This window comes from Taeniopygia guttata, chromosome 5, assembly GCF_048771995.1.
Source record: "Taeniopygia guttata chromosome 5, bTaeGut7.mat, whole genome shotgun sequence".
Taxonomy (NCBI): domain Eukaryota; kingdom Metazoa; phylum Chordata; class Aves; order Passeriformes; family Estrildidae; genus Taeniopygia; species Taeniopygia guttata.
This window is the reverse complement of record NC_133030.1, coordinates 43,397,098-43,420,995: the sequence shown is the minus strand read 5'-3', so window position 1 is coordinate 43,420,995 and position 23,898 is coordinate 43,397,098. Positions and strand designations below refer to the sequence as shown.

The 23,898-nt window shown below is 41.6% G+C and overlaps 1 protein-coding gene and 1 long non-coding RNA gene across 3 annotated transcripts; one reads left to right on the top strand and one right to left on the bottom strand.

Annotated features, from left to right (window-relative positions):
• Positions 1-3: 3 nt before the first annotated feature.
• ALKBH1 (alkB homolog 1, histone H2A dioxygenase) lies at positions 4-14,454 on the top strand. 2 transcript variants are annotated; one of them, XM_072930298.1, is made up of 6 exons: positions 4-142; positions 3,186-3,294; positions 7,417-7,538; positions 11,032-11,122; positions 12,201-12,394; positions 12,911-13,448. In XM_072930298.1, the coding sequence occupies exons 1-6, from the start codon at positions 54-56 to the stop codon at positions 13,329-13,331; spliced, it is 1,026 nt and encodes a 341-aa protein (XP_072786399.1). In that variant the 5' UTR covers positions 4-53; the 3' UTR covers positions 13,332-13,448. The 2 variants fall into 2 exon arrangements, with proteins under 2 accessions (XP_072786399.1, XP_002200058.5); XM_002200022.7 differs by having other exon boundaries at positions 10-142; positions 7,376-7,538; positions 12,911-14,454.
• Positions 6,815-23,097, bottom strand: LOC121470117 (uncharacterized). Its single transcript, XR_005980740.2, has 3 exons — positions 22,984-23,097; positions 10,791-10,872; positions 6,815-6,888 (listed from the first exon to the last, which is right to left on the bottom strand). It is a non-coding gene; the product is annotated as an uncharacterized lncRNA (long non-coding RNA).
• Between the last annotated feature and the right edge of the window lie 801 nt (positions 23,098-23,898).

Sequence of the window (23,898 nt, the reverse complement as noted above, 5' to 3'; positions counted from 1 at the left end):
CCCCGGCCGGCCCGAAATGGCGGCGGCGGCGCTGACCCGTGAGGGTGGGGAGGATGCTTTCCGACGCCTCTTTCGCTTCTATCGGCAGCGCGACGCGTCCGACCTGCGGGGCGTGGTGGACTTCTCTGCGCCGGGGGGCCAGGTAAAGTGGGCTGCTTCTGCCCGTGCCCCGCGGCGAGCGGCTCGGAGCGCGTTCCGCCCTCGGCGTGCTGTCTCAGCGCGGGGCTGTGGCGGTGCCGCTGCAGTCTGGTCACTCCAACTGCTGTTGCCTTTCGTGCCCGACGCCGAATCCCTAGTGCCGCTTCGTCTTTGTCTAGAGGACACTGCACTCGAACTCTGAGCCTCTTACGGGTCCCTGTGCTGGTTTAATAGAGCGTGACGAGAGCGGGGCAGCTGGGAAGGGCCCGGGGCCCCTCTGCCCGCCGGCCCCAAAGCCGGGTTCGCCCACGGTGTCCCCGAGCCATGGGGCGCTGCCCGCCGGCCCCAAAGCCGGGTTCGCCCGCGGTGTCCCCGAGCCATGGGGCGCTGCCCGCCGGCCCCAAAGCCGGGTTCTCCTGGGGTTCCCTGAGCCACAGGACGCTGCCCGCCGGCCCCAAAGCCGGGTTCTCCTGGGGTTCCCTGAGCCATGGGGCGCTTGCCCGCAGGCCCCAAAGCCGGGTTCTCCTGGGGTTCCCTGAGCCACGGGACGCTGCCCGCCGGCCCCAAAAGCCGGGTTCTCCTGGGGTTCTCTGAGCCATGGGGCGCTGCCCGCGGGCCCCAAAGCCGGGTTCTCCTGGGGTTCCCTGAGCCATGGGGCGCTGCCCAAGGGCAGAGGGTGCCTGCAGCCGCCCCTAGCTAGCACCATGTCTAGTCACAGCTTTGCTACTTTTGCTTATATTTACTTTCATAATACTTAATTAGTTCCCTACACTGCAGTAGGGGATCTTCAAAGCCTCTGATAGAGCCAGGTGATACTTAAGCAGCAGAACGTATTACACAGAAAACGCCGAGTTTCCCTCTCGGAACGGACACTGTTTCCTGGGTCTGCTAGCCCCTGTTTTAGCTCTGAAATACCTGGCTGAGTTGGAATCAGCTTCCCCTTCCTGCACTGCCTTCCCCCCAGTCAAATTTCTTCTCCTTTCTCGCGCCTGTATAATAAATGCTTGGCTTAGTCATCAGGATGAGTTCAGCTGTTATAGTGGGCTGGTGAATACAGTCATCAGCACAGCTGAAAGTAGTAGCCATCATAGTAATCTACCATGTCTTCAGTGATGAAGAAAGGATCCTTAAAACTTGTCTTCTGTTATGTCACCTCACAAAAGAATGACACAAATCTGCTGAAGTGTTGTTATCCAGGGATTTTCTACTTATGAGCTTATGTCAAAAAAGAAGTGAGGAATATAGTTGAAATGAAACTTTGCCTAATTTTTCCACTGTTTTAATGCTTATTTTTTTCTTTTTAATGTTCCATTAAGCTATTTATTTTTCTGTCTTTTTGAACTATAATTTTGTTGTTGCTAATGAAACACAAAACCTGACCCATATGAAATTGCAAGAGGCATTAGAATGAACCAAGGAAGTTGTTAACATCTCAGCCTTTCTTGAACTTGCAGGAGTCCTATATATGGTAACGGATTACAGCATTATGGCTCTTCTGGGAAATTCAGAGTATTTAAAAACATCACAAGGATCTCTCTTCTCTCAATATGACTCTTTTTTGTGCCTGTTACCTTCTAAGATCAGGTGATTGCTTACTAGTGAAAACATCTTTTATTCCTCTTTCCACCAGGTTAAAAACATCTTGCATTTCTCTTTAAGACCTATAGGCCAGGCAGATTGGCCTAAATAATATTGCTTCTTTTTTCTCAGAAGACTGCTTCATGCAGTTGAGCTCTTCAGTGAAGTGTGGCGTACCCCATCTGTTCTGTTACCAGGCTTATTTAACTGATTCAGCACGTGTAATTCTTCAGCTCAGAAACACCGCCTGTTCTCCAGAAGCCCAGGCAATAGCTGGTGTGGAAGTACTTTGAGCAGGCAGTGAGGTGGCAGAGTTTTGGTGAGAGGATGAGACTTCCTGGGGACACTTTGTGGACAGGACTGTGAAGTAAGCTCAAGGCTGGCACTCACAAAGCTGCTTGAAAAATTGGTAAAACTGACTATATTGCCAAAAGGTGCTGTCCAGCATTACCTCAGAGTTTCTTAGAAATTCTGTGTATGTAATTTAGTCCTGTTGCTCAGAAAATGTTAACCAGAGCTCTCAACTGCAAAGAGATTGATTTACACATGCTCCTCTACAGAGGCTGTGTGCAAAGGCCTTATTTTGATATACATTTTAAGACTCTTGCAGTCTCTGCCTGTTCATTCCTACTGTGCCTGGCCATCTCTTTCCTTATACAAGCCTGTACTTTTCCGCTGCTGCATGGAGAGCTGGACTTGGGAACTAAGCAGAACAAAACCAACTTGATTCTGCCTTGCCCTCCTCAAGACACTTCCCCGTCCTGAGGGAAGAAGGGAGTTGGATCACAGTAGAATGAGTTTGGTGCGTTTTTTCCAGCAAATGTTAGCTTAAATACATGTGTTACTGTAACTTAAGGGAGTATGTCAAGCAAATACATCTTGCCAAGCCTTGAACTGTTGATCCTGCTGTTTGGAACAGAATTGGCAGAATGGCATTCAGAATTGACAGTTTCTGTATTCCTTCATATCCAGCATCTTTGGTTGCTTCATTGCTATACTGCTTATCCTGCTGTAAATTAGAGATGAGAATAGTCATCTACCCTATAGGATCATGGGCAACCTGTATTTGGAATGTTCTTTGAAAATATAAAGTGTTACGAGTATATTGCTCTTTAATGGAGGTTGATAATTACCAGAATGATTTATAATAATGAGGCTGTACTGTGGAAATGGACAAATCAGGATGAATTTTTTCTCATTGGTATATATTGTTTGGGGTTTTTTATGAGTGGGGACATCTCATCCCTAGATAAAACCTGTAAGTACCTTTTGAGTCTTATGTTCAATGTGTACTGGCTCTGTTTGCCCTGTCCTGGTCACAGCTGTTTAGACAGTAGTTTTGCAGTACCTTTGGCATTTTCACAAGAGTTACCTCCAAGCATTGCAGCAGTCTTCCTTTTAGATGCTATTTTTGGATGAGTTTTGTGTTTCTCACTCTTTTTTTAACCAGATCTGTTTTATTTTTCTAGGTGTTCAGATCACAGCTCAGTATTTCTTCAGTCAGTGATCAAGATGCCTACAGAGCAGGATTACAGCCAGTTAGCCAGTGGAAAGCCTATGGCCTCAGTGGGTATCCAGGTAGGTAGCTCTGATTTCAAGAAAAGTTAAACACAACCTCATTACTTTGAATTCATGCAGTTTCAGTCTTTTTTTTTTCTTGTTGTGCCTGAAAAAGCTATTCTGTTTTGCCTAAGTGTAATTTAATGTTGTTGTAAGTGCAGGAGGACGAACAAATCGGCTAAAGGGTGGGATACAGCAATATTTATGAAGGTGAGAAGAGCCAGTTGTTTCACAGTGAGATCAGCCAGATCATAGCTCATGAGAATGGACTCCTGTTGCCTTTGGCAGACACTTTATTTCTGTAGAATCTGTTTTTCCTCAATATACATCATGCTCATTGGGTACATGGCTGAAATTCAGTAGTTTCACAGTTGAAGTGTGGCATCTACTTGTCAATGTAGGACATGGACTACAGTAAGTGAATAAGAACCTTTTGGCCTACTCAATATGCAGAGTAATTTCATTAGGCAGGTTATTTCAGAAGTGGAAATGTGTTTGAGGTTTGCAGTTTGCCTGGTATAGTCACAGAGAGGTATTAGGTTAGAAGGCACCTCCAGAGGTCTAGGCCAACACCCTGCTTAAAGCAGGATGAAGTTGCAAGTTAGATCAGGATGCTGAGAGCTTTGTATGGATTAATTCTGGAAGTCTCCAAGGAGAGAGATTACACACCCTCTCTGGGCACCTGTACCCATGTTTGGCCATGTTTTGTGGTGCTCACCAATACCAGGATGTGTCACTAGTCCTCACTGCTGCTCACAGTTTGTCCTCAAGGCAGCCTGGCCTTGGTTTGGAGCTGCTCTTGACCCTTGGGCCATACTGTGGCATGGTGTTATTCTGCCCCAGATGCAGAATTACCTCTGTTGAACTTCTGAGGGTCTCTTTAGCCCATTCTTCATTTGCCAAAGTCCTTTTCAGGGGCAGCACTAGCCTCCAGTAGATACACTGCTGCTCCAGTTTAGTGTAAACTGTAAGTGAAATGAGGATGAACATCCCATCATCCATGTTGTTGATGTAGATGTGGTTATCTTTGCCCCAGGATCAAAGAATGTGGCTCATAACACCCGCTGGTTAGACTTTGAATCATCAAATCACTATTCCTTAAGCCTGGCGATCCATCCAACTTTTACTTACCCTTTCAATTTGCCCAAAAAATGTATGGCTCCAATGGTGCTGTAGAAGGCCAAATGGAAAACTTTTTTTAAGCCAAGATAAGCATAATCCCCTGTTTTCCCCTTGTCTGAACATCTCACTCTAGCGGGTAGTAAGGTTGGTTAGACAAAATTTGCCTACCATGCTGTTTCCAACCACCATGTTTCTAGAAGTTACTGCCATGAAAGTTTGTTTTGTAATTTTATCAGGGGTTTTGGTAAGGCAGATGAGTTTGTAGTTCCCCAGATCCTCCTTATTTCAGGAATTTTTGTTTGATTAATTATGTTTTTTCTCATGTTTATTTTCATTCATTGGGACCTCAGTTTCTGTGTGGGTTGCTTTGAAGCCAGCATATAATTTCTGAAACTGCAGCAGCCATGCTACCCATCTGGCATGTTTAATACACAGGGAATTGAGTAACTTCAGGAGAAAGGCTTCTGTCTCTTCTTGCCTCTATAAATGTTTTGTTCCACTTATCTGTCATATTATAGCTGCCCTCGCTTGGTCTACTTGTCATTTACTGTCTGTCTAAATGTCTTTCCTAGTAATTACATAGGGGGTGTGGGGAATCACAGGTGTTCCACTTAACTGCATTTCTCTTCTGCTTTGGCAAGGGAAACCTTTTACTAAAATGAAATGCAAATACACTGATAAATTATCTGTCCTGTTTAGAATCAACTCATGTGTGGACTTGAGAATAGTATTCTATAATTTTTCAGCTACCTTTATCTGGACATCCTAAAACAGTAGGAGATGTGTAACCAGCTGTCCCAATAGCCTTCTAAGTGAAGTAAGAATTTCTTTAGTTTTTCTATGAGCAAATGGAAAGGAAGTAATTTAGTTTTGACCCTACAGTAAGAAATTGAATAGAAGACGAAGGAGTCTGGGTGAATATCTATTGTGGTATCCTAACTTCTGCAAGAAGCATGTGTTGCTGTCTTTGGGTCTTTTAACTGACTTTTTTTTTTATGAGCAGTTTTTCTTGTTATTAGACATCTGCATGTCTTAGCCTTCCTTTGATTGAGGTTGGAGACCACTTTCATTAGGTGCAAATGACCACTTTCATTAGTGCATAGTGCTGCAGTAAGAGAATTGCACCTGCCTCCTCAGGGCAATTTCCTTTAGTATACAGATTCACAAAGAATAATTCTTTTACCCTTTCCCCTCACCATCTTTCAAGGGCAAGAGGTTCAATTATGTTGTCTTCGAAGTTTGTCTGTGGTGTTCCTCAGTCGATTCAGAAAGATTGCTACAGAAATATTTCTTACTCTTCTCCCTCCTATGTGTGCAAGTCACTGATTTCTAGCATTATTAGTCTTCTGTGTTTGCACAATATTTTTAATAATAAAACTCTGCAACTGATAGATATTCAGTTTCTGCTTTTCTTGACACAATAAACATAGTAGTAACCCACTTTCTAGTTGTTACTGCTTTTGTAAATCTAGACCAATCTAGTTTCTTAAGAGAAACCTAGGTCAAGGAAGGGTTTGGAGAGATGTGAGCATGTTCTAAGTTTGTGAGATAAAAGCCATAAAATCTGGATTCTTGTTCTCATCTCTGCTTGTAACAAACTCTCCAGGCTTCAATGCCTTCATTAATACCCAGGGATAACACATACATAGTAATTTCATGAATGTAATAAAATGCTTCAAGAACCCCACATCAAAAGCTGTAGACAGGAAGGGCAGCATTATTATTCTGTACATTTACAGAAAGTAAATATAATGCTTCTTGCAAAGGAACTTGTAGCCAAGCCTATCAGAAGGCTGCCATAGTCTGAAAGTGCAGGGAACAGAGTGAATGACCGTACGTTATTAATATACTGAAGGCATTTTTTCTAACCAGTTACTTTAATCTTGAGTCTGTGAGATATGCTGGCAGGTAGCTCTTTTTGTGTTTTTATTACCACTTCTATAAAGCCACAAGGCAGGTTTGTATCCTACTGAGAATCCTAGCTTTGATGCTTCTTTTTTCACCTATTTTTGTCTCTGTTTACTTGATATGACTGAGAAGTTCAAAAAGACACAGTAGGCCAAAACCTTAAAACCTCCTTTTCCTTTGTTCCTCTTATACCCTTATCACTCTTTACATGTGGATTTTGTGTTGGTGAGTCTTATTGAATTGACAGTCTTTGAGAGAATGCCTTGATTCTCAGAGTAGGTACAGTACAGATTAATAGCATCTCTCATATGGGCTGCTGCTTGTACCCCGCCTGAGGTGCCTGGCTAAATGAATGTGCTGAATAGCTGCATGTTTATTATGTTTTGTTAATTAACAATGCCTGCAAAGTATTCACAGTCAAAACAAGTGGTTCAGGATATCATTTAACTTTCATGCCCATTTCTGAGTGTTACAATATAAAATGCAAATATGGATACAACCAGACTTACCTGGAAATGAGCATGATGAAAAGGGGAGGACACTTTACGTTAGTAGACACTTGTTCAGCCCAGGGACTTCTTTCTGAAGTAGCAGTAGGAAGACAGTATGAGTTCAGAGACAGGGATAAAGTTAGTTTGAAGAATGGAAAAAATAGGCCAGAATTGCTTTAACTTTGCTAGGCTTAAGAGAAAAGTCATGGTGAATAATTCAAAAAAAATAAAATTTACTCCAAAACAATTAGATTTCCATGTTCTTACTCCTTTATCTCCTGTAATCAGTATGCCTTACACAGATTTGTCCTTTATTGTAATTCTTGTTCGGACTAGTGTTGGCTGCCCTCTCTGTCTCCTACCTTGTGCCACCATTTGTTTTTTCTGAAAAAAAGCCAATAAGTTTTAACTTAACTATAATAGACTTCATCAGCTTATATGCACAGTCAATGGTTGTATGTCTAAGGGTTTTTTCACTACCTCTGTCTCCTATCCTTTGCTCTAGTTTCAGAAAAAAATCCAGGGAAATGCCTAATCCTACTTTGTCTCCATCCTCTCCTTTTTTTCTTTGTGGCCAGGGTTTATTTTCATACCAAACCCTTTCCTTCCTGGCTGCCAGCGTCACTGGGTGAAGCAGTGTCTCAAGCTATACCCTGAGAAACCCAATGTCTGCAACCTGGACCTGCACATGGCTCCTGAGAAGACCACTGACCTGTGGGGACAGAGCAAGGAGCAGCTGAGGTAAGTCCACTATCACCTTTCATGGTCAAAACTGATGGAGCCAGATCTCACCTTTGAGAAGGTCTAAGAAAATTGAGCAGGGAAGGGAAGCTGAAGAAGATTGTGTATTTGCTGGCAGAATACAGATGATGTCAGACATGCCAAATTAAAGGTGGCTATTTCATGGCTTCATGTGCATCCTTGCTAATTCTCTGCTTTCATTCACAATGAGATTCTCCAGTGGCGTATTGTTCTAAAGCCATTGGTGAAATGTTACCTAGTAACCCTGGCTGATGTGATGCTTGAAGCTTGCTAAGCTCTGCTATGAGGGGAACCATGAAGGTTCTCTCTAGGCCTCAGTTTTTCTGAGATCCTTTCCAAAACTCCCCACTAATGGTAGCACTTCTTCTTCCCAGTCTGCTCTTAGATTCAGTACACTGTAATTGAAATGCTGTTAGCTGTACTTTCTTGAATTTCTCAAATCTAACAGTTTCTGTGTTCTTACTTTCTAAAGTATTTCTTTTGGTTTGGTTTTGTTTGTGGTTCTTCTTAATTCAGCATGACATTGAAATAAATGTATTAAATGTACCATTCTAATGGCAATCCTGTTTAATTGGAAAGATTCCATCAGGTTCAGAATTCTGTGGCTGATGTAGCTGCCTTTCCTCTACCTGATCTGAAATTTAATGGAGAATTTGTCCCAGTTTTGAAGTCAAGTAGAAAGTTTAAAAAAAGGAAAAGTCGTTTAAAGCTTGAACTTTATTAAAGTCACCTGTAAAAGTACATATAAAACAGACTTTACAGTACACAATCTTTTAGCTATTTGGATATTTATCATTACCTTATTGATTTCACTGCTCATTTTTCATAATGATTGTTTTATGTGATGGTGCAACTGAGTTCTCTACAATGCTTATCTTCCACCTCAGTCTCTTAATGAGGTTGACATGCAGAGATTTTTCTTCAAAAAACCTCTTGACATCTACAAGATATAGAATTGGCAAAAGCAAGATTGGGACATCTAATTGTTTGCACCTAGGAGAGAAGTTACGCTCTCACTTGTCTTTTCCAGTCTCAGTCAGAATTAGTTACAGAAATGTAGACACCATTTTTGTGTTCCATCAAGAATAAAAAATTGTTCTGTGAAAGGATTGTGCATTGTGCCAATGGCTGAAAAAAGTGGGGTACTGTTTCAGTTTGCCAGGCCTCTCCCAGCAGGACCTCCTGTGTGCAGAGGATGATCAGAGCAGAGGTTAATTTGCAGCTGCATCCAGTTCAGTTGAAAACAGTATTTAGGAAAGTGATGACTGGCAGAAACCCTGGCAATTTTGTGAAGTACTTACCTGAGTCTTCAAGTGAGCCAGCTGCTTAGACCTAGATGCAGTAGATGGAACTAGCCAGCCTCTCTAGTATCTGGAGTGAAAGCGTTTTGGATAGTCGAGAAACATGCTTATCTAAAATGAGGTCTACTTCCAAGATGGGTTACAACTTTAATGCTGTTTAAAGCCATCAGGATAATGCATGCATGTGCTTGGGTCATGGCTTATCTGCTCTTTTCAGGATGTAGGAATCACAAGGTAGGGTGAATTTATACAATTCCAAGACATATATGCTATGCTTTCCTCACGAAGTGGAGCCTGAGTATTTTCTTCGGTGCTGGGGACAATTAAAATCATAAAAGGTAATAGAGCATTCCCACAAGGGAGATAGAGATATACAGATATATTGGAATGTCCATCCTTGTGTATAAGGAAAATGATGGAGGAGTTTTGCAGATAAATCATTACCAGCAAATAAAGAAACAAGGGATCTTCAGACCAAAGCTCCCATGCTGTTCAGTCTTTTTCTAACATAGTTATACCAGACCTTTTCTGTGCTTTCTTGTGGGACCTCATTGTTTCCAGATATACATACTTTTCCTTTCTTAGCAATCACATATGAAATCACATACAAAATACCAAGTTCTGGGAATAAGGACTTCCCACACACATTTGGGTTCTTGTTGTTGCACAAACTCTCTATCACTGTAGCAAAAAAAAAGGCAATTTCGAAAGGCACATGGTAAAATTGTTTCATTATGAGCATTGTTTGTCAGGTGAAAGATGTACAAGAACAAACTGTGTGCTCTCCCTTTTCTAAATGCTGTGTTGCCTGCTTCTGGGCTACACAAATTGTTCCAAGCAGCATGTATTTGACAGTTACTGTGTTGGTGTTTATGGTAATTGCAGTGCTGTTACCCTATGACAGATGGAAAATGGAAAGACTATTTTCAGTAATCAGTGAGCTAAGAAAAATTACTAAAGGTAAAGAAACTTGCCTTTTACTCCTGTTCCTGGTTTATCTTATGAGCTATCAGGATGGCATAGTTGAAGGGCAGGAGCAAGCTGTGTATCTGGGTAGAAATGCACATTAAATGCAGATGTTTGGCTGAGACTTGACCATGGCAGTGCAAATATCAGTCTTTTTTTTGTAAAAGAGAGCGTGTCATGCTGAACTAATGAGGCTGTAAATGAGAGCGAGCCGTCTGGTACTACTGTTTCTCTTCTGAATATATTTCCCTTTTTTGTATTTTTCTTTTTTTACCATAACATGTGACTTGGCTTGAGAAAAGTATGCTGAAATTGCTGTTATGAGTAGACTAGAACATAGATGTGTACCTTCATTTTTCTATTTGTCACTAACATATTTCTATCTGATTTAGTTACTTATACTCTGTAACTTTTCAAAGGCTTTTCCATAGTTAGTCCTAGAAGCTTCTCCTTGAAGCCTCTTCTTGCTTTCATCACCTACAAATAAGAATGGTAAATTGGTGTGTGGCTTCAGACCACTCAGGGCCTTTACTTCAGGGTTGTCACGTGGGAAGAGCAATTCTTTGTCCTGCATAGCAGGCTGGATAAGGGGACACATGCAATCTAGACTTCTTGACACTGTGGTCATAGCTGGAGAAGTCTTGCTTCTTACTGCGAGTCAGCCCATCCTAAGGACGTTTTATCAAAGTACCAAGTAGTAGAACCAACCATCCTTTGCAATATTAGGCAGCATGGTATGTTTCACTGTTAGGCAACTCATTTTCCTTTCTTGTAATTTTCCATTAAATGCCTAGAATATTTTTTCCTTGAATTTGCAGCTTTCAGGTCTTCAGATTCCGGTCTTTAACTTTTTGGTGCTCAAATACAACTTGTTTAATTCTGATTTCTTAATTTGTGCTACTCATTGTGTTTCCATCCGATTATCTCTTAGATACCATTTGAAAATACAAGCTTTCAAACTTACCACACTTGGCAGTAGGCCCCACAGCTTCCACATGTTCCATGAACTAAATTTTCAAGGTCTTTGGAGGAAGAAAGTATTGGCACTGAAAAAAAAAAGTTGAGCATTGGTCAGTTTTAATAGCATTGACTGGTTTTAATAGGCTGTGAAATGGATGAGTGAATCTCATTACTGTATGCTGCAGTGGCAGAAGACCCCTCAGAAATTAACACATATCCTATTTATTTCTATTTTGTCTCTGTAGAAGGAAAGGTTCCAGTAAACGGGAGCCCAGGAGCCTATTGGAGAAGCTGCGCTGGGTGACCCTAGGTTACCATTATAACTGGGATACTAAGGTATTGAGATTAAATTCTTCTCCATTTTTCTTAGCCATAAGCACTCAGAATGGCAAACAGAGAAGGACATCATGGAATAAAGACAGTCTTGAGGACAGGCACTAACAAACTGTGCTTTTAAGAACATTTCAATCTGTATTGCTTGACTGCGAAGGGTTTAACAGCAGAAGTCCATTGCTGCATTCTTTCCTTTGAAAGTTAACATGATAGCATACACTTGGCTCTAAACCTACAACTATTTCAGGGTAAGTGGCATTTTTACCTACCAAAAAGGATGGTTACAAAAGCATTGCTAACTATTAAGCTGAGTGTGACTTCAGGGAAACTACTCTTTGGTGGGGTGAGCAGGAGCTAGAAGAAACTGCTGCTCATGTGATTTTGAACTTTAATGAGTCTGAACCACTATGGTGCATTCTTACCAACTAACAGCTGTTTTGAGGATCCTGATCAAAATAAACTTTTTTTCATGAGACTGAGATAGATGGAGGCCAATAAACACTGGCAGAGTGGATATGCATCTTATCTGTATATAGCAGATAACCGAATCTGCTTGCAGCCTTTTATTTACCAGATCAACCTGTTATTGGATGGCCTTAATAAAAGTTCGGTTATTATCTTCCAGTCCTCTCAGAATGCCTTATGGGAGAGAGAAAAAGTAGGTTTGCAATTGATTGCTGCTTGTTATTAATGAAGGAATAAAGATGCTAGTTTTGGAGCTCTGTTGATGAGCTACAGAACTCTTTCCATTGGCAGCTTCAGGTTGTGACAGAGAAGATCCTCAGGATGTTGGTAATAATCTTACTGATTTCAGGTTTTTCATCTAGATATGATTAATTCCACAATTAGTTGTATCTCTGGCAGTCTCAGCCTAGGCCACAAATTTAATGGTAGGTGGTAAATTTGCTGTGATTCTGCCTGTGTTGTATTCATTTTCTACGTAAATGTGATGTCCTTCAACACGACTATCAGCCAGGGTTTTGAGTTCTTTGTCAGTATTTGTTTCTAAGTGTATTTGCTGCTCTGATGTGTTGGGTGTGGCTTTCTTTTTTTTTTTCTCCCCCCCCTCTCCTCCTTCCAGAAGTACTCAGCAAATCACCACACTCCTTTCCCCTCAGACCTTGCATTCCTATCAGAACAAGTGGCTGCAGCCTGTGGGTTTCTGGGTTTCCAAGCCCAAGCAGGGATCTTGAACTACTATCATTTTGACTCTTCACTGGGAATTCATGTGGATGAGTCTGAACTAGACCATTCTCGGCCCCTGTTATCATTCAGGTGAGTCAAGGAAAGCGCACTTGAGTGTTATGGAAAGATCAGTGGCTTAGGGTTGCTTATGGTTATAGGAAGGCAGTATGATGTAGTTTGCTAATTGGGTATATAATCTTCACTCACAGAAGATTTGAATAGCAGAAGACTATAGGTCAGGGATATAGATTTTTCCTTAAGGACTGCTTAAATAGCCTGGATATAGTGCTTGGAGTGAAGAGTTCTTTTGCAGAGAGCACATTTCTGTTCTAAAGCAGCAGAGTGCCAGTTGGGTACTGAAGAAGTATCTCAGCAAAGCTTCAAACCTGGCAGGGCAATTGCTCACACTGTGCCTATTCTGAGCCAGGTCACTTAGTCTGTTTGCCATGTTCTCACCTAAAAGTTGTTCTTAAGAGTCCCTCTGGTTTTTGTGATTGCTTGGTGTGTTCTTGATGAAGGAATTTAACTACTGATATTTTTTTACTGTACAGAAAATTGTTCTCTACCTGAATTTCTTTTCTCTCTCCATCTTTATACCATTTCTAGTTTTGGGCAATCCTCAATATTTTTGCTCGGAGGCCTGAAGCGGGAGGAGGCCCCAACAGCAATGTTCATGCACAGCGGAGATATCATGGTGATGTCTGGCTTCAGCCGCCTGCTGTACCACGCTGTCCCCAGGGTCCTCCCCAACCCTGAGGGGACAGCTCTGCCTTCGTGCCTCAACCAAGCTCTTTCTTCAGACCTTCCTGTTGGCTCAGTCATTGAGCACAGCTCTGATGAGGACTGGCAGGTGTGTGCCAAGTACCTGCAGTCCTCCCGCATCAACATGACTATTCGACAGGTGTTGGCTGAGGGTCAGAAATTTCCAGAAGAATCTGGGACAAATGGAAAGAGCCAAGCACCCTCTGAAGACAGTTATCATGAGAACAGCAAAGCCAAAAGACATAAACCAAACAGAGTCAGCTGAAACCAGGAGATCATATTGACATGGACTAGACAGGCAATCTCTATATGGAATTAGGAACTGGTGTAATACTGGAAGTCACTTGTCTGTATTGCAGTTAATAAACTTGTGCAGAATAAATGTAGTCCTTCTTGCTGTAATAAATAGGTAGGAGGAGAAAAATAATTTAAAAGGAAAAGAAGGACTGGGACTCAGGAGATTAACTCTATTGGCATTTTGTTGTAAATGTTTACTGCACTCTGTTTCCTTTAAAATACCTGTATGTCACAGAACTTTGGGCTTGGTTAAGCTTAAATGGTTTAAGCCTTTGGTGAAGCTTGGTTTAAGCTTTAGGAGTGATGCTTATAAAGTATTTTGAAATCATTGGGCAGGGAGTGTTAGCATAAGATACATTATTGCTATGTGATAGAGAATCCTGTTGGCTTGTAAAGCTCAGTTGAAGCTGAGTAACAAGTATGAATGAGAACAGGGTGCTATGGGTGTAAGACCTACCTGCAGCATTTTCAAGATAATTACTTCTGCAGCAAAAATGGGTTCAGTGGTCAGAAACTGGCAACTCCCTCAAGCAGCACCTTGCTGTAAGCTTTATGTAGTCCTGTGCTCTCCTTTGGCCTGTTTGCATCCCCTCAGCTGCAGCAGAATCTGCTTTTATGAATGGTACTGAACATCTTATTTCATATTTTAGAGAGAAACAGTTGGGAGTGATATCTACTTAGAATATCTAGGACCTCCCAACTGGGTCTCCTCCCAGCAGTATGTGACTGAGCCCAACATGGCCATTCGTTCAAAACTCTCCTCTCCTAAGTGCCTGTGTGTTAACAGTTCTCCAGTCCCAAGCTAGCATCTGTAAGGAACAGGATGACTTGCAAATAAAAGCAATGAAGCTGTAAATTAAGTACCTAAAAAATTAATCGGTGACTATCTCTGTCACACAAAGATAAATATATTTGAAACAAAGAAAAGCACTAGTTTTTTGTGCTAGTTCTTTTTAAGATTCAGACCTTCCTATCTACTTTTTAATGCAGTTTTAATTGTTTGAGTGGAATGCGCTATCCCTGGGGTATTTTGTTGCACTTTCCCAATGAATAGACTTACTTGGTTTTAAATTAAAGATCTCTATCAGTTTTGGGCTGGCTATTTTCTTCTTTTCTTTTTCTCCCTGTTAGTTGTTTCATGTATTGTTAATGCTGCTGTATCTCTTGTGCAGTACCCTCCAGGCTTCTTTTGGATCTACTCCCTCTGCAATCTGCTAGCTCCTGTGGAGGAGCTCTGCATATGTCTGCAGGGCTGCTTTGCTTATGGCAGTTCAGGGTTTGTTGGGCAGTTGCAGAGGGGTGTTATCTGCAGTATCAAAGTCCAGTTTAATACATACGTGACAGCTTTTCCTCATGGGTAAAGTGTCTGGTCTGCTTATCTCATAGGAAGTGAATGTGTGTTTGCATGCAATTAATTCCTTATGCAACACTGCAAGGAGTTCCAGTAATTTGAGGTCTAAAATAGTCAGATATGAGTTTTAATGTCTTATTCTGTGCTAGATGTGTGTCCTTTCTGTAGCCTGGGCCTGGTATATTTACAGCTGAGCCCTGGGAGAGTGAATATATTATGCAGAGAGGTTACAACATGACCAGAAAGGAAAGCTGACTGAATCAAGCTCAGAAAACAGCAAAGCTCCCTTAGTGGCACCTGAAGATGGAGAAGGATGGAGAGGAATATCCCTTTTCCTAACTGAGAAGGAAGCAAAGACTGTCCAACTCTCTCATCTCTGATGAGACAAGAAGGTGGTGAACAGGAACTGGTTTCTTCATCTCACAGGCTAAATTGTAAGTCTATGGTTTTCACATCTTTTGTTCCCTATAAATGTATAATATATGACAAGCAGTCATTTATTCCAAGTTTCAGTTGTTCCTGTGATTCAAGGACAAGAAAGCATACTGTTTACCCTCTGCAGTTAAAAATTGTAGTAAATGCCACAAACTACTGATTGTAATTGGTCATGAGAAGTATCCAGTCCATTGAAGCCTTATGTTTAGATGTGACTGAGTTGAGAATTCGCTTAGTTACTTGCAGTCAAGCTTTTTATCTAATACCATTGTAAGACAGCCCTGGTCTAATTCTGTATCAGACACCCAGAAATGGACATATGAGAAATGACCCAGAAAAAAAAAATACTGGTGTATCATGAGAAACAACAGGAAGAGAGAATTTTCTGAATTGCCAGTCTAGCAGGATTATTGGTTCTTTGGGCAGAGCAGGAGTACAAGTGAGCAAACCACAGGACTTCTGCAGACTCTGCAAACTGTGCTTCCAGAATATAATTTCAAAGAGGCAGTAAGTCCTGGGAAGTAGGCAGGGAGTAGGGTTGCATCCAGTCATGTACTCAGGACCCATTGACCTATTCCACACAGCATTCAGTCTTGACATTTGCACCACATTTGCTTGGGTTTGTGATGACATGAAAGGATTTTTCTTTAGCACTGATCAAATGTTTCTATCTATAGGTACCACAAATAATTGCTTGTGTTCATATAGGTGTGTGCTGAGATAATCTCTGTAGTTTGTAATTCCTCTGAGGGAGAGGAGGGAAAGAACAGGACATTAGGACCAATTCTGCAAGAAAATTTATGTAATGAGTTGATTACAGGAAGGTAAGTATGTGTTTCTTTCAAAGCCACCTGGAAATGAAGCACATTGTTTACCACATATACACTGTTCATTATGTGATCTGTAGATAAAGCTAGCTGTCCAACAATTGCTGCTTTTTTTTTAAAGTCAAGAATAGAGGGAAAATAAATCTCCAGTTAAATGAGAAAGTGCAGTGGGATGAATACTGGAAGCAGAAGAGGAAGCTGCCTGTACAAACAAAAAAATTTCAGTCCTCTTGAGAGAACTGTGCAAGAACAGTTCAGTGTTACAACTGGACTGCTGGCTGGTACCCAAGACAGATTTACTGCATGCTCTATGCTGCCAGGCACTAACTTATGGGCAAGCTTTAGGAAAGCAGGCACAGCTTCCCTAAAGCTGTGCCTGCTGCTTGAATGATTCTGATCTTAGGTATTTTCCTTTCTTTGAGAGCTTATTGACATTTTTTCCTCACTGTTTCACAGCAGATATTTCTACAGATTGCAGTAAGGTGCAGCTGAGCTCCTCTATTTTGTTGTGTGCTCTGGTGAGCTAGTAGGTAGAGAGAAGCAAGTGGTTAGGGAAGGAAGCTGGGTAGGGACTGCCAAGACAGCAGCAACATCACACTGCCATGGCTGGGGTGAAGCTGGCCAGAATCTTACGTAGTGCAGACAGCAGCTCAGATCTGTCTTGTTCTAGTCTTATAAGTTATTCTCTGTGTCACACCTGAAACAGGATAGATTTAACACAGAAAAGAGACTTGTCAGGGATAAGATTGTCTTCCACTTAATTAGGATGCAAAATTAATTGAGCAATAATTCAGTGTGCTCTAAGCATACTTTAGTTCTGATGAAATTGTAAAACTTGGCTGAGTTCTGAACATGTTACCTCAAAAAGTTAACAGAAGGACACAGCCTGCAGACATTAATAATACAGAAAAATACGTTGATAGAGGCCTCAAAAGACCCATATATAAAAGGCCTTTTTTTTAGTTAATAATCTTCAGGGAAGAAGATACTTACAGAAAACCAGTGACAGTCATCCATGGTCTGCTGATGCTGCCATAAATCCTAATGACCAAAGCTGGTTGAAAACAGTCTATAGCATAAGGTTATAGATATGGTACAAGGGGGCACAAGATGTATCTGAAGCAAGTTTAGCACAGTAAAAAATGTATAAGTTTAATTATTTATAGTCAGCAAATAATAATCACAAATACCTTAATAAAACCATTTTTCTATGGTTTAAACAATGAATTGAACAATGACTAAGAATATGTTCACATGTCCTCTGGTAAAGTTGAGGTGAGATAAAAGTTGCCACTCTAAGTAATAGTTTTGCCCATACAAGCTGTTTTCTTGCATCCTTATCTGGACAGAAGGTAAAGGACTATAGAAATGGTGATTGAAGGGATCTCTGGAGGTGTTTAGTCCAACCTCCCACTAGGAATTAGTGGTGTTGTCTACATGACACTTAGAAACCTTCTGTGATGGAGACTGCCATTTCTTTCAGTAACTTGTGCCCAGTGCTGTCATACTCACCTTATGAACGATTTTCACCTGAGTTTCCAAGGATACAACCTCTATCCATTCTCTCTGCCTTTTTCTGCCCATCTGTTACTACCAGGAGTTTTCTTCCACTTTCATTGTGACTTTCCTACAAGTAATTGAACTCTACAGTTAGACCATCTCCCCTTAGTCTACTCTGAGCTGCATGGAAGGACTCCGGGAACCACAGCATTTCCCTATAGGTATGTGCCCTGGACCCCCATCTTCCTTCACTTTAGCCCTGTTCAGAACCTTGTCTGATTTCAGATGCTGCACCACTCTCTCTGCTAAGTCTGGTTTTTATTACAATTAGGAAACCAACAGCAAATTTACCTCTAAATCCTAGTTCCTAAATCTGCTAGATGCATTAGATCCACTTTTTTTACAGTGTTTCCTAAATTAAATTTTTTTTTTCCTCCCATCAACATCATAATAATATAAAAGTAGTAGTTTCATGAGGTGCAGAATGAATGAACCATAGTCCCCTATGGATTTTTATTCCTGAAAAATTGAGTTGTCACTGAAGCTTTTCATGCAGATGAGTACTTATATGTGATATTTTCCTATGTGATGTCTCCAGAGTTTAATACATGCACAGTGCACCATTTTCCTGACTCAGGATATTTATAGGGTCCCTCTCCTCTAACTGGCTACCTACTACCTGCAGGAACTTTGTTTGCTGTGAAATTTATCAAATCTAATTAAAATAGATTAACAGGTTTCAAAGTTACTAGAAAGGAATGGGAGGACACACTGAGTTCTAACACATCCACAAGCCATAAAAACATATGCTTTCTTCCTTTAGGAAACCAGTCCCAAGAATACTTTCATGCTCTTAATGCAAGCTGATCTGGACTTCTGGAGCAGGTCCTTCTCTGAAGGATTCTGCTCTTGACATCCCAGAGAGAAGAGAAACAATCTGGAATATCAGAGTAAATTTTAGTCCAGCAGGCACAATCCCCATCTGGTTCCTGCAATTATATCACCCCCTTAGAAGAAGCTGACTGTGCACAGAGACTGAAGTTAATCAGCTAAATGCTTATCTCTCCAAGATGGTAAATAAATCTCTGGACTACAGCAGGGAGTCAGACCTGATTTTTATTTGAAGCTCTGGCTTGTATTCAGATAGGCATAATGGAAAGTACCACTTCCACTGGATCAGGGGTGAAGGAGAGAGGGGATAAAGTCTGGAAAAGACTTGTAGCTTTTCCTCTTTTCAGAATAGAGGTGTTTATTCTTCTGGATGATGAAGCAAAAGCTTTAACCTTGTGGAGACACTTCCCATCTTGTTTTTTACCAAGTCAGTAGAGATTATTCTGTCTCTGACCTTTTCCTGTGGGGCTGTTGAATGTCCCCTTCCACAACGTCCCCATGTGTAGTGGACTCTCCCCTCAGCTTCTCTGTGTAGCCTGACCCTTTCTGTCCATGTAATCATGCATCTCAGCACTGGGGTTGTGCTCTCCTTCACCATCACTCAATGCTTATTTCCTTAATTCAAGAGCTCAGTGCTGCTGCCACCTGCCCACAATACAGCTTTTTTAATCTGCTTTGTGATGTCAAAGCTCTTCCAAAGTATAGGTCCAGGACCATTAGACCCAGGAAGTTCAGAAGCAAGGCCAGTTTATAACAAAATGTGGGGAAACTGAAATAGAGGTAATGTGAGGTGGTATTCACACTTATGTGTAGAAACGCTGTTTTGGGACATGGTTTAGTGGTGGACTTGGCTGTCCACTACAGTCAAGGTTTAGGTGTTAGGTTTATGCTTGGACTTGATAATCTTAGGAGTATTTTCCAACCTAAATGATGTTATGAATCTCTGAGGCACTGTGAAACACTCTCCAAATACTCTTGTTGAACTATGTATAGAGAATAAAGAGTGAGTCAGCCTAGAAGACATACTGTCTCTTTCTCCTCTGATGTTGAGAAGTCAGTATTATACATTAACTTTTAGCTTCCTTATAGGTGAATTTAAAAAACTCACTCTGTATTTACTGAGGAAGGCCAGAAGAATCAATAAAGGCCTTGGCTTTCTAGAGGTGATCATCTCACCAATCATTCCTCCTCTGTTCTGTGCTAAGGGCTTAGATAAGAAGATTTTGTTTTTGTTTTCTTTCTCCTTAACGGATAGGTTTCTTAATTAGGGTGGGGGAAAAATGACTGCAATTTTGCTGTGGCAAATTAAAACCAAAATGAGGTAGCAAAGAGCAGGATCTAGAGGGAAGGGGGGGGCAATCAGAGACAGCTATTGATTTGGAAATTATTGAGTAGCCAAAAAAGAGCACAGAGCCTGGAAAGGAGACTCATCTTTCAAAGCACTGTTCTTGTTGAAAACAATCAGTCCAGGCAGAGGTGTTGGTTGATGCTAAAGCTTTGGAGTTAGATTTGTTTCCAGACAGAATTTAAATTTTGGAAAGACTCACTGGTTCATAATGGGATAACTTCTTAGACAAATTCTGAGATTGTGAGAGCTAGGAATCATGAAATGGAGCTGAAAAAAAGTAAACCTGAGTGGAGCATCAAGACATTTTCAGCAGTAACAAAAAAAAAGTTTGGAAATAGTTTCTTCCAAGGACAAAGTGTCACTGCTCACCACAGCCTGGGCAGGCAGAGAAATGGAAAAAAAAACAGACACTGAATATGAGACAGGGACTAAAATCTAACACATCCTCACTACCAGGTATTGAGTAGCATGTCCCACCTTTTCTAGAACAGAGAGAATTTATTTGGCATCATCTTACCTGGTCCCAGTACTGAGATACAGCTTTCAGCCACACCAGTCAGTACCTTTTCATTTTCACTGGCCTTTTCCCCCTTTTCAGACAACATTCCTCTAAGATTAGAGTCAGATGTTAGCCTGACCTTTTGTCATATATAACCAGCACCTGGAAAGGCTGTCAGAGAACTGCACCAATCTTGTGATGACTGGTTTGAGTTTGTCAGCTTGTTCTCATTGCTATGATGAAACCTGACTTGGGAGAATTGCTGATTGTTGGATGTCTATGACAGGTCAGGAAGATTTTAGCAACACTATGCAAATAATCTGCAGCCATTCTAAACCCTGCTGAATGCTGCACACAAGTAAGCCTCTTTTTGGTCCACATAAGCTGAAAACACACCTCAGGCCTTTTTAAAGTAAGGCTTTTGTTCCACCTTGTAGGAGAGCTTCTGTTCTTTGCAATGACATTGTTCCATCAAATCTTCATCACAAGGCAGATGAAAAATTGGCATCCCTTTTGCTTTTGGCCGAGCACGTACCTTAGCATATCTTCTAGGAGGATCTGCTCCATGATCTTCCCAGGCATATACCTATACTCAAATATGAGTATAGGTATATGATTGCCTCCAAGCCTTTTCTGGCCCAACAGTATAATTATGCTCCAGGAGAGATCTGTGTTTGGTATGCTGTTTTGATGGTTCAGCATTTCCCTGAGCTGAAAGTGGAACAAGTCTGCAGGTAGGTCCTGGCTTGCTTAGGAGTCTTAAGCACCCAAGCAAGTCTTGCATTGCCTTATTACTACCACTGTCAAATTCACTGGCACTTATTCCCTTGTCCTAGATCAAAATGATAATGAAGAAATTAAAGGAAAGAAATATGCCAGGTGAGCAAACATAAAGAAGTGAAGATATGGTATGCTATTTCTGTCCTTGTGGCCTACTCAACCCCACCTGCAGCTGCAAGCATCACTGCACATCATTCTGGAAAAGCAGAGGGGCTCAGTGCTGAAGGCTGCAATCTTTGGTTGCACATATGTTTAATACTTCCTTTCCCTGAATTTCACGCTAGAAATCCTCTTTTTTCCACATGCATGAAACCTTCTGAGAAACCATGGGTCCTATCTGGAGAGAGACTGTGTGTTTTGATTCCATGAATATTATTTTCTGCAGCAGAAAAGTGGAAGAGAAAGAAGCATTAGTCATAAACATATTTAATTGAGATCTAATAGCCAAGGTCAGTGCTCAGCCCAGAATAGATAGCAGAAGCCTCCTGTGATATATTTTTGTGATGAGAGGTTCATAACATACAGACTGATCTATTATTGGGTTTCACTATGAAAAATTTAGCTATCTCCTGGAATATGCTCAAATCTATTTTGCATCATTTCCTTGCTTTTTCATTTAAAAATATCTTTCCAATGAGACCTCATGACCATGCAAATTAGCAAGTCTGTGCTGTGTGGAAAGATTGCTGAACCTCCACTGAAGTGCAGCTATTTGTTCTTTTGCCAGCCCTCTGCAAGATGACAATAGCCGTTTGTCATTGTCTAGAATGCTTTTCCGTGATTTAAACAAAAACCCTTACAGGGAAAAGATAAGTACTCAAGGGAAGATGCTGCAATGGGCACATCAGTGAGGAGAAGCTCTGGACCTTTGCCTTGAGCTGTGTTTTGCATCTTTGCAAAATTCCAGTGCAGCAAAAGTGGCACGACTTAGTTCCTGGTCTACAGCACCTCGCTGGTTTCTTGTGGTACTTCAGCCTACAGGACCAGCATAACCATGTCCTTTGTTTCTTCTTTCCAGCTTTTTCACATGGGGCTGTGCAAGATGCATCAGTGTTGCTTCCTAAACCAAGCATCTCCAAACATTTTTAGTCCACTAAAGCCTTTTCTCCTTCAAGTTTTCCTCATAGACCACAAAGTAACTATCTCCCCAAACCTCTAACTGAGAACATAGGAGAAATATGCTTTATAATAGCCTCACAGATCACTTAGAACTAGAGAACTGATGAAAGAAATAAGTCTTCTGAAGATGAAAGGACTAAGGTCTCTGAAGATGAAATACAGAAGTCTTTGAGGAACACACCTTAGTAACTGTGGTACCTGAAAGATGCAGCTGTACTTTCCTTGCCAGGAAGACAGCATAGCACATTATTTGATCCAACTAAGTAAGAGCAGAGAACATGTTCTATGTGGGCACTAAAAGCTAGTGTGAATACACTAGGTGCTAAAAGGCCTTATGTTCTGGTGCACATTTGTCTTTTGTCTGTCCTTGGAGTGAAACATGGATGAAAAATCAAAACTCTACAGTTCTAATAAAGATTTGTAGGGACGGTATGTTTTTATTACAGCACTGGACGCATGTGGGGACTCATTGCCCTTCAATGGACATGTGCACCCCTTGAGAACTCCTGATCTTTTTTATTACCCTTAACTAATTTCTGTATGTATTGAATTTCACAATAGGTTCATGTATATTCATTCTGCTGATTTTGTGTTACACTTACATTCTCAGTTTTTGTCAGAAAATACAGAAAGGACTCCTGGGTCACTCTGCAATGTCTGTTTCAAGGATCGAGGAGTCTTTCTTATCTCTTTAGTGTGGAAATGTGCATTCTTTCTCCTTAGCTGGGGCAACTTTACTAGTGCTGCAGTTACCAGACTAAACAGCATATTTCACTTCTGTTAGCAAGCTCAAAGCGGCACATTTCACCTAAATCTAAATGGATTTCTACCCTGTTAAATTTTTACTCTGTCTCAGGAATCTTGCAGTACCTGTTGCTGGTGAGCTCCAAGCTCCTGGTGGCAGCAGGATTGGAGTTGTTCACTATGATGCTCCCTGGGGCACCTCTTGCAGCGCAGGTGTAATGTCCTCCAACACACAGCTCTCTCTTCACATGCCTAAGGGCTGGCAGCTGGCTCAGACCTCGCTGCTCCTGGGGACACTAAGTAGACACACAGTGCAAGAACCACACTGTATCACAGTAATTCGAACCACAGCCCTTCTGCCTATTACTGCAGTAGGGACCAGTGTAGGAGGTGCCCAGACAGTGGCCCCTTCTGCTGAAAGAAGGTGTGTGCAGAAACCACTCCGTATCCTGATGTTTACCATTCTCCCAGTCTGGAGATGGGGCAGCATGGTCCTCACCCTTTCCGAACAGAGGGAGAGAGAGTTTGGGGGTGCTAGAGCAATGCACAAATATTATTGCTGGGAAGCCTGGCATCTGTCTGGGAGAGGAGTGCAGTCACCATGGTAATCCTTCACCTCATTTAACTGCCAAGTGACCTCGTGTGGGTACTTGTAGCCATTCCCAGCACAGCAACCCCCTGCCTGCAGCCCACAGCTACACAACACATCCCTGCTGGGCAACACTGCTGTCCATAGATCATACACAACATATATGTGCTCAGCAATTCACACTCCTTCAGCTCTCTCCCCCTCATATCACCTATGCCTGTGGATAACTACACTGTACCTGCTCCTACAACTATAGGTTGTTGTATGTCTCTACTGCAAAGACATAAGATGTGCAGGAGCTCTCTGGGAGCACAAGATCAGCACATGCTTAGCCAGGCACTAAAAGATGCACCCACCCTTCTCCCCTAGCCTTGCCACCACACAGCTCTTGTGCAGTTAATTCTTAGATACATTTTGTTTTCATGCTGTGGCACAAACAAATAATAAATTCC